Source organism: Rhea americana, unplaced genomic scaffold (assembly GCF_003343005.1).
Source record: "Rhea americana isolate MKP2758 unplaced genomic scaffold, rheAme1 scaffold_295, whole genome shotgun sequence".
Classification (NCBI taxonomy): Eukaryota; Metazoa; Chordata; class Aves; order Rheiformes; family Rheidae; genus Rhea; species Rhea americana.
Genome location: NW_028186418.1, coordinates 83,463 through 98,561, shown reverse-complemented (window position 1 = coordinate 98,561; position 15,099 = coordinate 83,463). Strand labels below are relative to the sequence as shown.

The 15,099-nt window shown below is 35.8% G+C and overlaps 1 protein-coding gene across 4 annotated transcripts; it reads right to left on the bottom strand.

Annotated features, from left to right (window-relative positions):
• Positions 1 to 778: 778 nt before the first annotated feature.
• On the bottom strand, positions 779 to 14,780 carry KCTD7 (potassium channel tetramerization domain containing 7). 4 transcript variants are annotated; one of them, XM_085309254.1, is made up of 5 exons: positions 14,736 to 14,780; positions 12,377 to 12,569; positions 10,837 to 11,006; positions 8,410 to 8,588; positions 779 to 7,901 (listed from the first exon to the last, which is right to left on the bottom strand). In XM_085309254.1, exons 2-5 carry the CDS (start codon positions 12,518 to 12,520, stop codon positions 7,525 to 7,527), a joined length of 870 nt encoding a protein of 289 aa, XP_085165380.1. In that variant the 5' UTR covers positions 12,521 to 12,569; positions 14,736 to 14,780; the 3' UTR covers positions 779 to 7,524. The 4 variants fall into 4 exon arrangements, with proteins under 4 accessions (XP_085165380.1, XP_085165378.1, XP_085165377.1 ...); XM_085309252.1 differs by lacking the exon at positions 14,736 to 14,780 and adding an exon at positions 13,059 to 13,142; XM_085309251.1 differs by lacking the exon at positions 14,736 to 14,780 and adding an exon at positions 12,679 to 12,796.
• Positions 14,781 to 15,099: the final 319 nt, after the last annotated feature.

Below are 15,099 nucleotides of genomic sequence, written 5' to 3'. Positions count from 1 at the left end.
TACCCGCACCAGGACTGCTCCACACTCTCTGCCTTACATAAAAACTGGGAAGAGGAACATGATCACATTCTTTGGGAGAATATACATGTCTTTTGGGGTTCTCTTCAAACTTTYATTTTCTGCTCCTTCCAAGACACTGAACAGAAGCATTCCTGCTCTCCCTTCAGACACAGCAAACCAGCTCCCAGCAGCTTTGTTTTTAAATCACAACACAGGCATTTTCCAGATCAGACAACCCTYGTGAATGCTTACGAGTATATATTTATGCTGATTGCAGCAGGAACAAAAATAGTTACAGTGACCACTATTTTAATATTTATTCCTCTTTCATGCTTGTGGTGCTGTCACTGTTTGCTGGGGTCTTCCCCCCTAACGGGYGCAAGGTTTTGAAAGCAAGTGGTACTTTTGTACGACAAAAAAATAGCAAGAAGAGAGTATTTTATTTACTTCTGAAAAAAATCCCCTTTAAACCCAGTCAACTCAGCAAATGCAGTATCTTTCTTTTATAGCACTGCACAAGTAGAGAAAGCTGCTCAGACCTTCTCTGTGCTCTCACATGAATGGGTGGGTATGCAGGGAAGGAAATACAACTTGAATTATCTGTCTGATAAAAGTTTCAGTCTCCCTGGGGAGACTGCAGACACTGCGTAAGTGCCATCTGTTAAAGCGATGATGAACAAGTTACTGGTTGGTGCTATTAGAGAAAAGCTTCAGAGCAAGTCTAATGTCTTAAATTTCATTTCCAGTCATGCAAGACAAACTTGGATCACACAGAAGGTGGAAAGGGGGAGTATAATACCTGCAGACCAGATTAGCCAGATTCCAACCATTTTCATTTTAATATACTTTTATTTCACAACACAAACTTGCATGTCATGTATATATTTTAAATAAAAATACACAGACTGTGTTTTACTTGAACTGAAAAGCCAAATGCAGTAAGAAATAAAATGCTGCAGTATCTACAGTATTAAACATCACATATCAACTTATTTAAAACACATTTGGAGATAATTCCAATCCTTAGCATCCAGACTGGATCTTCAAAGGCATTAAGGGTTACAATGCATAGGAGACATACAGTTTATAATTCAGCAAAATAAAATCCATTTATAAAAGTCACAGTGAAAGTATAGGTAAACTTATACTAAACCTGTGTAAGTAAAAGGATTAAGAACTATTCTGGAAAGCAACTTCCAGTTAAGAGACCTATATACAGAAATAAACAACAAAATGTAATTATCCTCTGAAACATAGCTTATTTGCAGAAAGAGAATGATAAACTGGAAATGATGTTTCCATAGCCTAGAACTCAGAACTAGCCTAGGTCCCCTCTGCTGTGTATGATCAACCTAAAACATATACAATAGTGGAGCCATAAATAAACCAAAAAGGTCAACGTAACTCCAAGGCTCAGTAATGCAAATCAATACTTAAAGCCAGGAAGATCTACAGACTGTCCACAGCTACTAAATGAGTTCAGAAATGATCTTTCTATATTCTTTRCTCTGAAATCTGGTCTGCCTGGCAATTGCATCCCAAACTTAATCACTGTGCTTTGCCATGCAAAAATGACAAACATCCACACCGTAATTGGTGACAGGAAAGTCTTCACACCTCTGAACAACTGGTGCTGAAATTCAAGTAGTGTGACCCAGCAGCCACCTCATTAGTCATTGTGTATTTCCCAGTTCAGTCTGAAGCCACTAGATTTTCCCACCCATCTAACCTGATACACCACAATACTTACATGGGAAAATGGATGAACACAGCCCAGGACAGCAGCCTTTCAGAGAGACTGGATCCTCTGACTAACCTCACAGATAGATGGTGATGAATGTTCCTCTGCTTCACAAAAGTTGAAGTAAAACAAACAAGCAAACAAAATCCACTGTACTATGCAAACCATCAGTTCTGATGAGAGACTTTCYCTGTTGGCACTTCCATCATCTTTCCCATCAGGTCACCTGTCTCAGGTCATCTATCTATAAACAAGAATGTGCAGTGAAAATAAAATTGGGCAGGAAGGTTCTCAGGGGTTGCTAATTCAGGAATGTCCAGTGAAGCTAGAAAATCATGACCATTTACTGTACTGATAACTTTAAAAATAAGACAAAATTAAAAAAAAAAATGGGGGGGGGAGAGAATCATAGGAGGAGACAATTCATGTAGTTATCCTTGAGCTCCTAGCAAGCGATAATGACGACCCTTAAAAACAAAAAATGCAAGTGCCTAGCCTAAATATGTATCTCTATTTAACAAAAAGTCATCTTAAGGTTTATTTTTTAAACTCTTTAGTGAAAAATAAAGTGCAAGAGTGAAATTAATGGGATTATAAAATAAAACAGTTTTATTATTTTATTCAGATATCTTTGTCAGTCATGAGAATTTCACTGATGCTTTAGCAACTACCAGTTACCAACCTGTAATACTAAAGAAATCCCGTTAGGTTAAAACAGACTGGCTGTTCACCTTGCAAACAAAGTTGAGGGTGCAGCAGAGAGTAACAGTAAATGTCCTGCCCTTAAAACGGTATCTCTTAAGGGTTAGAGCAAAGGGTGGGGACCAGGAGGAAATCCACTCAGAGTCATTATCTCATTGCAAATCTTCAGCTTAGACACTTGATCTCCTTGCGCCTCTTACACTTCAGAGGCAAGAAAAGTGGAGATGGGGGGTGGGGAGGGGGAGTGGAGCAGGATCTCACTGAAGTCTGTCAGATCTGATGAGGAGTAACCCTGAGGAAAACATACTGCAGAACTAAATCCCTCCCACTTTCATTTTTTTGCAGTAACCAGCACACACTGAATGCACAGGACACACTTGAAATATTCACTTCTGTGGGGCAGTGATCAACAGTCTGAGGCCTTTGAGATTCACCAAGAAAACACAGAAATACTGGGAAACATAAATAAGAGAACTGGTCAACTTCCCTGACACATAAGACATACGTTGGAACAACTTGGCTCAAAATATATTACTGTTGAAGAAAGCCAACATTTAAAACAGTTTGAAATCTTTAAAATCTTCAGAGTTTACTGGAATTTTAACAATCCCTTTAGTAAAGGCCAGATTATACACTTACTCAAATCAGTGCATTTCTTATGCGACTAGAGGTCTTTGACTTTTCCTTYCAAGGACTTGTACTAACCAGATCCAACCCTGTGACTACTTTGTTTCACCGCTGATGGGATACTCATCTCAGCAGAGCAGGAGAACAGAGGCTGCAATTGGATTATCAAGTATGTAAGCTCCTGTAACTGCAATAGCCTTTACCCATCCATATACTGACCACCTCTGGGATAACTGTTTTTACAAAATGGGTGCAAGGCGTATCTAAAGAATAATCAAAATTTTCAGAAATTTGATACCGAACTTTCTCTTAACTCTCATGGCAGGGGGAAGGGAGGGAGGAGGAAACAAAACTGGACAGTAACAACAAAATCACAAAAATATCCATGCTAGCAAATTCATGTATTTGCATATGCTACATTGTAGGTGTCAATACATTACTAATAAAATAAAATAAAAATAAAAATAAATCCAACCAAAAAATTCCTCACCAAGCGCAGAGACTGATCACTGTTTAGACATTTGGGTTAAAATGGACTTGCAAAAAATATCTCAAAAGAAAACATGCAACAGGAAGATAGGAGAGAATTTTCTAATGGTTCAAAGGTTGTCAGATAAAAGATGCACCTTCAAATTCCTCCAAGGAGGATGGAGACTCAGGAACAAGTACTTCAGATTACTGCACAGACTGTTACAGTTTTCAGCTTAAGCAGCCCACAACAAGCTGAAAAGTTAACATTGCCCTTTCTTATAATTCTTGAAATCAACAGGAATTAAGTGGATACATCACATAAATGTTCAACATACAACACTGCACATACAGATCTTTCAATGTCATTTCTTGAGTGCTTTACAAAAATGAGTGGGTATACTCATTTTGCAAATGCAAAACTGATGCAAAAACATGTTTAACAATGTGCAGTGAAATTGGCCAAGTCATTTAATATAAGAGCTGATACACTAGTCAAATCATTTAATGTAAGAGCTCTTTTTGCTCCATGTTAAAAACCACCACATATACAGGGGATGTTACAAAAGACTAGTCTTGTTAATTATGTTTAGACAAGCAGCAACTTGAAAACAGCAAACTGTTCTGCTTTTCACGTAACTACCCCTCAACTGTCTCATCATTACCCTGTTATTCCAAAAAAAGCAGAGAAATCACTGCAATCCAGATATGCAATTTGTGCTTCGAAAATATATGAGAATTTTTATTTGGGGGGAGGAAGGGGGAGACATTGTTAGTTATACGCATGTTCCTGTACATCATTTAGGAACCAAAAATAGCATGCATCCTGTCCCAAAATGATAAATGAAAAGTCTCTCTCCTTCAAGCTGAATAAGCTAAATAGACTGACATGTATTATCTTTTTGATAATCTGCACACGACATTCATACAAAAATTACACTGATGAATTGAAATCATTTCCTGAATGACCAATTTGTCCAAGAGCATGTATCAACTCACACAGGATTTAGGGGTGGTAGTGGAAAAGCAGTTGCACAGATATTAAAGTGGTGGAAAAGTTAAACAAGAGCAGCACAGAGAAATAGGTAGGTATGTTCTAGCAAATCTCTGGCCTAGCCAGATATGAAGAAACATCCTAAAGTAAAAGAAGAAAAAAAAAGCAGTATTACATAAGCATTTAGTTTAATTAGACAATTATATACCATTCATGATATACAAAAAGAGAATTCATCTTAAACATGGATTTAGTAGATCAGCTACTCACATTTTTGTTGCAAATGAAGAATTTCAATAATTATGCTATATGCCAAGAAAAGATAAGTCAATAATATTATATAAACCAGTTATTAGATTACATTCCCCTGACATCCTCCTGCACAACTCTTCTGTTTCTGTCAAAAAACGAATACATATTAGGCAATATCATGTAAATTACTGTAAACAAAGACTGCTTAAAACAAGTGTAGTCAATAACAATATTGTTATTTTGCACAAATCACAAGACAGATTGTTTGTGTTTAATTAAAGCATGCTGGCTCAAATCTGTGGTTTCTTTTTTAATATTGCACTGTTTTCTGTCTTCTGGAGGATCTGAATGATGAAAGTTTCAGTTAAGATGCTACTGATACAGATAAAAATTTTCATTTTCATCTTTTTGATTAGATAGTCTTCCTTACTTGTTTATTTACAGGAAAAAGTTATAAAATATCAGTGCATGAATATTAAGAAATAGCAATTATGACTGGAAACAGCAATTTTGCTATTGTAGCTTCTCTAGTGTAACAGCTGAAAAATTAAAGTCAAACCAAAAAAACCAAAGTCAAACTGTGTTCTGTTTCTGTAAGTAATGCTGATATTCAAACCAGTTATATCCTATGAAAATATTTACATGGGAAACAGCAAAAAACCCACTCAATAACCAAGCAAAACTGCAGTTCTCATTGTAGTCTCTAAATAAACTGATGCTGAAGACCTTGAACTTAAATCTTTTAAGAGTACATGCAGCCAAAACTTTCTAAACCTCAGCTTTAAGTTCTTACAGCATTTTATTAGAAACTCTGGAGTTAAATTTAAGATTCCCTGAAAAAAGAAAGGAAAAAAAAAACAGCACAGAAATGAAGAAATCATGCAAACTTCCTCTCATTTTAGGGAACCATCATTGTTTTAAGTCATCAAGTATAAGTACAGTGACTTGTATGAGTAATGCAAAGGTTAGTATTTAAAATAGTTTCAATCAACTTAAAAAAAAATCCTAATACAGGCAATTCTTATTTTCCTTCCCTCCTCTCAGTTCAAAATCTAAGCTCCGGACCTGAAATTCAGCACTTGACAGTGATCCTCTATTATAAAACATTTGAAAATGGATAATTAGAGCTGTATATTCCCACTCCAGAAAAAAAAAATTAAAAAAATCCTAAATTAAAAACATAAAAGTATGAAGGTTAATCAATGCAAACAGTTGTCTTCTTTAAAATATTTTTACAAGACAAGCTGACCATAAAGTTCTTATAATTATTCTTAAAAAACTACCTCAGTTTACTGAGCATTTTCATTATCATTATTAATTCATGTTTTTTAAAGCTGTTTTGGTCAAAGTTTTAATTAAGCAAGCTTCTTGGATTAATTAATCCAATGGAATGCAATATAAAACCGTAATATTTACTTTCCTTCCTTGCCCAAGATTATTTCGCATTTACTTCAAATGGGGTATTTTGAAAATATTTCATTTTTTATACCCCATAAAGCAGTAATATCTTCAGATGTTCAGATCTATCTTTTCTTTGTAGTTGTAAACTATTCAACTTCAGGAGATGGTTACTAAAGTCAGAAGTGCAACAATTGCCTTTTGAAAAAGAATGTGGATGGCTGACTCTTCCAGCCTGGAAACATTACTACCCAGATATAGGGCTGATAATTGGAGAAACATTTAAATATGCAGGTTGAAAAAAAAAATACTTCCTGGTATTATATCAGGAAAGGTCAACAAAAACATTAAGAATGAGACTTAGTTTTCTGAAGAAGGTGAGACAATGGAAACACTTATCCCCACCTCATTCAACTCTAACTCTAGAACAAAGTTTAACATCACCAAATGTAAAAAAAGCCAGTAATAAAATAATACGTATTAAATAATCCTCTTATTTTGGTAATAACAATATACATACAGGGTTTTCTCATTTACCAAAAGCCTTTGTAAATGACCTGATTCTATAGAGCTTCATTTTTGTAGATACTGTAAACATTTAGAATTTCTAAGGCTAAAAACAGGCACAAGTCTTTTGTGAACAGTAATTACTCCTAAAAGCATTAAGGAATCTATTCCATACCTGCTATTCCTTTTTATAAGAATGGAAATAACTGAAATAATATTTTAATTCACAATATATATTCCTAATTAAAAAGACAGGTAGTTTAGTAATCACAATGAATAGTAATGTATAAGAAATATGCCTTTCTTAAAAAAAAAAGGACATTATTTCAAAATTACATTTCTAGAATCTCTATGCTGGGTGTTACTCATTCAACTTTATAAAGTGGCAAGTTTAAGTAGTGACTAAAATATTTCTAAGTGGGTAAAATTCAATCACATTGTGTCAGCATTATTGGCACCTATGGCTTTACAATAATGCAGGTGAGATCTGTAGTATCTGTTTTGCAGACTTATCATACAAAAGCCACATGGTAAGTGGCACCTTTTAAAAGATGTCAGACGCTCCTCTCTGTATTATTTCCATAAAGTGATCTTGTTTTGCGCCTCATTAAGGTACCTGAGCCAACAGTCTTGTTTCAGGCTGGTTTTTCAAGATCTTTTTCTGTAACAGGTTCCCATTTGCTGAGCAGCTAAGCATTAGCCAACATTTCAGCAGACTGATTCCTATATATACATTAGCAGCAACGCATTTCCAGAGAGACATGTTGCAGAAATATTAACAGCAATTGCCATCTAGAAGTCCTTTTTCCCCCTGCATCACTCTGGACAAAATAACTCACCACCAAGTAATCTTGAATTCATAAATAGGCCGCTTGCAGTAATAGTGATTTATCAGGTGTTTATCACACACACCAATGCACTGATGATCCACAGTTATCCCTCTATCAGAGAGGTCTGTCACAATACAGTGCAGAAGATCATATACATCAGCCACAGCCTCCCAGGGCCCAAAAGATACATCTACTTCACAATGATGTTCAAACAGCTTTGTCTCACTTTCACTTCTTTCAAAACGTAAAGAGTTGAAATGTGGGCATTCATAGGGAGTGATGGGCATCTCTTCTTTGAAGACACAAACCTTCAATTTTGCAAATCTTGCTTTTCTTTGCATAGCTCTAAGCTTTGCTATTTCGATTATCCGTTCCAAATGATCTAAAAAAGATTGAAAATAACAACAAAGCACCTTGTAAGAGAAAACAAATGTAATTCATTCATATAGAATGTTACTGCAGTGCTTAACAAGTCATTCTTAATATAATATCATGGGAAGCTGCACATCAGACAGTGTCTGTAATAATTACATCAATTTCAGCTATCTTGTGAACATGATGTTCTTGCTATATGCTCAAATTTATTCAGTTGCAGGTCTGAACAGAACAAATGCAGAGGCAGAAAAACCTTACTCAATAATAAGTCTCGCATGTTATGGCCTAGATCCTGTTCCCTTTAGAACAAGGTAAAAATTCACATCCTCAGACAAAGCAAAAGCAAATCTGACACTGAGACCTCAAAGATCCAGAGTTAGCACACAGAAGATAAGTGATAAAGAAACTTCTTAAATATGATATTTGTTTTAAAGCTGAAAGTGGTCCTGAAAGGACTATTTATATTACTTGAGTCATGTCACAGAAACACAATTAATATTACTTCATTTATTTACCTTTGTAATATGGCATTAGGCCAAGGAAAGCTTGTCTAACTTTTTCTCCTTTAAGGGGCTGGACATCCTCTAGACTGTCTAGCAGCGGTCCTATGGAATAATACTGAGCTTCCTTGTAAACTGACCTCACTCGTTCTCTTGGTGGCAGGTCACCAGATCGCAGAAAGTTAAGTATGTCTCTAAACAAAATGGGAAAAATACTGCTCAGTGCAAAGTTTCTCCAAAAGCTGTTGCAGGTGGCGAAGCACAGAAAACACTGGATAGTCACTGATTATTCAGATATACACCTTTAAAGTTAGACAGTAACTGAGAGAACTGCAAACTACATTGCCAACATGTATTCTTAAACCATTTGTTCAAGTCTCCAAGTCAAAAAAAAAAAAAAAAAAAAAAAAAAAAAAAAAAAAAAAAAAAAAAAAAAAAAAAAAACCTGACTCTGGTAATGTCAGAACTTATTTGAAAGAAAACATCAAAAAGCTCAAGGTGGAGTAACCACTTCAAACAGTACACACAAAATCTTCCATGGAGAAGACTGAAGTCACTGTGTTTCAATCTCAAGTCTGTTACAAATAAAGCTTGATTTTCCTAAAGAATTATATGCAAAGACCTTTTATCCCACCTAAATGCAGGATTCTACTGATATGGATGGCATATTTTCAAAAGAGGTGTTCTCACTGAAGAATCAGGGCTGCACATTCTTATATAACAAAAAAAATCGTAATGTAGTTCTGAAACCATTAGAATTTTCAAAATTTTTCATTTGAAATTTTCAATATTGAAAGAAATCACTTTATGAGCATTAACCAACAAAATCTATTACTCACTTTATCAAATACAACAAAGATAACAGCAATTTTCGTTATAACATCAACAAATATATTGAGTAGTAATTTGGCTCTGGATTCCTGTTCTATTTTGAATTCAGATYGACAACATCACAAATTAATTTATTTTCCATCAAAGCAGCTGGCACTTCCAAATTTCCAAATCTAAAGAAATAATTATTTTCAAATAAATATACTGGCTTAATCTATTTTTGTTCTGGATAAAGGTACAATCTGAATGGTTTCTGAAAAAAAATGCAATCCTTCTCAGTTGAAGAGATCAAGAGAATCTCTACAAAGGAAAAAATAAAAAAGAAATAAAAGTTGTTTGTRAAGTGTGCTTTGAGTGAAGGCCTTAACCTATAAACATTACAGGAAATCATGATTATGTATTCTAGCCATCTCACATCAAATCAAACAGAGTATTAGTAGGACCATGGCTAATTTAATTGAAAATAAAAAGTAAGCTACGYGCTTATTTAAAAGCTTCAGAAGGAGTCCTGAAGATGAAGGAATATGGCACTGCCAGCTAAAATAACTTAAAATAAATTCTTCAAGTCTTGTGCTTTTTTCCAGTTACATTTTAATATAATTTATTTTCAAAGCACTCCAGAGGTAAGTAACTCACTTACCAAAAAAAGCATATAGATTATGATAAATTTATTTTCTTGGAAAGTTAAAACCCATTGGAAGCATGGATTTTGAGTTAGCACTCCATTTTTTTTATATAAATAGTATTTCAGAAATGCGTAATTAAAGCTGAACAAAACTTCCTATCACAAATTCTCAGAGGAAAACACTATTTATGAGTGAGGCTAACTGTATTCAAAATGAGTTGTATTATATAGAGAGAAGCTTCAATCTGTTCAGCAGAACGTAAATTTAACTAAATTCAGATATACAATATAAATTCTAGACAACTGAAAAATGTAAGACATAATGTGAAAAAGATTTTAATAAAGTGGGAATTTATCAAAGAAATCTTCTAATCATTATGATTTTAATAGGGTAGACTATTTCCAGTGGAAGTCAAGGTATTAAATTAGTCAATTTCTGGACCATTTTTTTAACATATAAAACTGCACAACTGAACTTGGACTGACATCCATAAATATTCCATTAAACACTGAAAACTAACAACTGGAAGAATGATGTTTGTAGAGAAACCTAGATGAATTCAATCAATTCTCTCTTTCACAAAAATAYTGTAATATTAACAAAGAAGCACTGACATAAAAAAGAGCTTCCTATGACAGGTAATCTTAAATTGGTTCTTTCTTAAAAAACAGCAAAACTTGACAACTTGTAAGGATACTCTAAAGGAAACAGCACAGATTCAAAACATAGCTTGCTTTTCTTTACTCAGTATAAAGCTTAAGCCATTAGATATGAAACAGTTTTTCAGCTGTGATATACTGTGACTGACTTTCTTCTCGAGATGTTTTGAAGGCATGGATGCAAGCTAATCAAGTTTTCATAAAAGCTACCACACAAATAGGATTTAATCAGAAGAAAAAAAAATAAAAGTAACACGTTTTTCTTTCAAAATAATTTTTCTTCACTAACCACTTTGAAAGCATACTGCTGAGGATACTGCACATACCCAAAGTAAGTTCCATCTCTGTCAATAAAATATCTGCCTTCAGCATCTGTTGGAATATAGTGTCTTCCACTGAACATAGCTGCCAACATTGTGTCCTCATAACGTCTCAGTGTTGACAGTCTTGTTGTGAAACACATGCCTCCTACATTTAGTGGAACAACTTCTGGAAACTGAAAAAGCAATCACATCATCAGAAATGAGCCTGTAGTGCTTTGCAAACACGTACAGGCCAAAATGATTAGAACTTCTAGAAGACAAAAGAAGAAAATTATAAATGAAATTTGGCAAAAGGGCATGTTTAGAAGCCTTCATTAAAATAAGAGGAACAATCAACCAGCAGATCTTCCGAAAGCTAAGATATTCACTCAACTATAGGGCTGCTGTATAAAATGAAGCATTAATCAAAGAGTCTTCATGTGTCTTGATGTTCTTTTTTAATTAGTTTGAAACCAGAAGACAGCAATTGACAGAAAGAAGTGAGCACAGTATTTAAGATTTTTGCTTATCTTGAAACAACTTTGAAGAAAATGCAGTAAGGTTGGAAAGACTAATAGGGAATTCACATTGGGTGGAAACAGAGCAGGCAAGGAAGGCAATCTCAGCAGTGCTTTTGCTAAGTCTGGTAAGGGAGTCAGGGGAATGGCAGTGCCAAAGGAAGAGTCTGTCAATGTTTTGCTTTTCCCTCCCCAAAAATAACATTAAGAGCAGGACTGAAATTATGACAAGAGGATTTGAGAAGGCAGAGAAGTTCCAAACCTGAATGATGCAACAACAGCAGAGGCAGCAACAATCAGAGGAATCACAGTCATTTTACAGTTTAGAGTACGTTCACTTTGACATTTTTGACACTTCTTGATAATCTTTGCCACTGTGACAATATTTGGTCCAACAAATGCCCCTTTCCTGGCCTGTTGYCACAAAACAGTGAGGTTCAAGGGATTAACACCTTGTATCCTCTGACTTCCACATACAGTCACTGAATGTTTTCATTTTAGTTGCAAATCTGAAACAGCAGTCACGTCTATAGCTTTAATACCAGATATTCATTAAAAGCATGAATGCCTTCTCTCTCTCTCCTTTCATTTTTTCCTTCTTTCTTTTGGAATCTTCTCCCCCCCCACCCCAAAATGAGTAGAAAAACTCAAGTCAAACTTGGGACTTGCTGCTCCACTGGTCCCTTTACGCATTAGTGGGTTTGTTGAAAATCAGTGATTCTGTACTTATTTTAGGCCTGCTGTAAACCTAAATGTCTTAATATCACAACTTAAGATGCTTCAGTACCAAAACAAACACTTATTCGTATTTGTCAGGCTCAAGCTACTGAAGTAAAATACACGGAAGTTAGTCCTGAAGGAGTATTAATAATAATAATAATGAAGGAATAAAAAGAATACAAGAACTGAACCAATTCAGCTAGCAATGGGAACTGAACTGGGTACCCATAAGTACTCCAAGAAACCTGAATTCTTTGGCACCTGAGCAGTATGTGGTGCTGCAATAACTGGATCTTATCAGACGAACAGTACCAGAGAGCTCTTACCTGCTGAGGCAGCAGAGGTAGCGATTGTCCTGCCTGGGTTGCAGTAGGAGTGGCTGGCTCTTGGAAATCATCCTCTGCATCTGAGCTCGACATGGCATCATCCGGGTTTCCACTCACTTTGTTCTGCCCTGTAACTACCACCATCCCTCTGGCTCTCGTAAGCAGGTTTGCGGGATAGGCAGCCGTGGCAATGCTAAATAGGAAACAAGACCTAAATTATTTAGGCGCTCTTCCCACCAGCTGCAGATGATCACGTGGCAGGCAAAGGCATGCAGTTCCCCTGCTTTACATAGATAATTTACAATGGCATTGTTATTACTGGGAAATGAGTCACAACAAGGATGAGCACTGTGCTGACAGGCAAGCTCAAAGAGGGCTGTATCTGAAGGAATGCAGTTTGCAGAGCTGTACCAAGGTCCTACAGTGACAGAGCCCCTGCTAGTGGCTGGATAAAAGGCCAGCGCGCATTGGCTGCACAGTGCGGTGCTTGATTGGCTCCAMCACGCTTCTGCAGCAAAATGTCATTTGCTGCGTGAATTTGGACGGCCGCTGTCCCACCCATCCAGCTGCAATAGGCTGCCTGCAGAAGCGTGCCCTGAAATCTGCTCTCTCATTGGCCTGGGCGCGCTGTGGCAAAACCCTGATTACTGCTCGCAATAAAGCTCCAGAGTCTTTTAATCACCTTCAAATGCAAAAGCAGATCAGATCTGGCTGTATACAATGACAGGAGCTTCAGGTATCTTAAAGGCTGACTGCAGTTCAATCATTTCCTGCAAAACATGAGAATCTAGCTTTCTAACTGGACAAAGAAAACGCAAGTGGAAGTTTTCCTGTCAGCTGCATCACATCGTATTGTGCCATGCACACATCTACGTGATATGCATATATCTAACTCTGTGTATTATATTGTGCATTTACCACTAATTATCCAATTCCCTTTCCTGCACAGAAAAAAAAAATGCATAGCAACACCAACCACAATGCTTTCACAGTCAATCTTCAACCAGAGTACAGGGCAAATTAACAATAAACTGAGATAATAAAAGCAATGATTCAACAAATAGCAGAGTAGAAACACTAGAAATCTTGCTCTTCTCTTTACACTGCCTTCTTACATTAAAAGTTTGTCTGTCTACAGGACTGCTGTGTGTGTCCACCAGCATCACAACATCCTAACAAAGAAAATACAGTACTGTAGGCCTTACATAGCACTCTAACTTTCCAAGCTTCTTCTCTCAAATCACTATAAACTACAAGAGAGAAAGAAAACCTGTGCAAATAGATCTAATACCCAGACAATGTTTCTTGATTAAATGTTTCATAAAAGCTGTTTCCAATCAAAAGCAACAAGTAGAAGTGACATAAAATTTTAATAGCTCTATTCTACTTTACTAAATTTGCCAATATCTCAGGCTGCCTGTAGAAATCAGCTCCTGAAGGAAAAGCTGTAGGTTCAAAATGATCATGGATAAAATGGACAAAAACACTATACTCCTGGTTAGATACTTTTCAGAGAATTGATCAGACTAAACCTCGACACACTGTGGGAGCTTATGTGGCTTTCTTATATCATAATTTGGAGGTAACCTCCTGATCCTCTTTAACACTTTAGTAAGCCTAGATAAGTAGCACGAAAGTTTCAGAAATTTATTTTTAAACTGCAGCTTATATTTTTATACAAACTTCTTCAATGAGGTAAATTATCAGTAAAATAAGCAGCAGCTTGTGGAAGCCTAATTTGTAAGAGATCTAGTTAAAACTGAGTGACTGTGTGTTATTTGTAAGGCTGTCACCTGACACCAGTGCTTTACTGCTTTATTTCCAGTTCTCCTAAGAATAATCAAAGAACTCAAGAACCTAACAAATGCAGTCTTTAATTGCCCATATTTGCCAAGAATGTCCCATAATTTTCAAGTAAATGGAATGTACTCAGAATAAACAAAATTCAGCTCCATTAAGCATATCAGAAACATGGTCCCACAGAATGAGTTTTAGGTAGGTACATCCATTTGACACTGCACCAGGAAGGTCCTCCTCCTCATAAAAGTAGAGGCTTGAGAAAAAGGAATTCTCCCTCTTTCATAATTCATCTCCTTTAACATGACACCAACGTACAGGAAAAAAACCACGAGAGATTCTATTTTCTTCATGAATGTAACAGCAATCTAAATTCAACAGAGTATCACCTATTAACGAAAAATTATAACCTTTTCTTTTCCCACTGGAACTTTCCACACAAAATCTCCTAAATAGTGAGGTTTAGAATATAACATCTCAGCCCATAATTAACTCAGGATTTTAGAGAATAAGATTTACAATAATAAAATGAAGAGACTGATCATTTATAAGGTTGTTTAACCTGTTTTTTTGATGTTCGTTAAAAGGTAACAGATGTTGCTCTAAAGGATTGCTTCATTGCCTGTCCATCCACAGACACAGCAGTGACACAGTAGTTTGCTGACTGGAACAAAGAATCTTCCTAAAAGAAAAACATAAGCTAATCACCATCCAGGTTTTTGATATATAATTTTGTGCACTTTGACTCTTGCCATTTCATGAGGAATATACATCCCCCTGAAAATCCGCCTCCCCCCAAAAATCTACTTAGATCATGCGCAATTATTAACTAGCCACAAAATTATTTCTCTTACTAAATGTCTCATTAAAGTTCTATGGTTTGTTTAGTTTATTTGAACTCAGCAAATGCATCCATTTCATTTTCA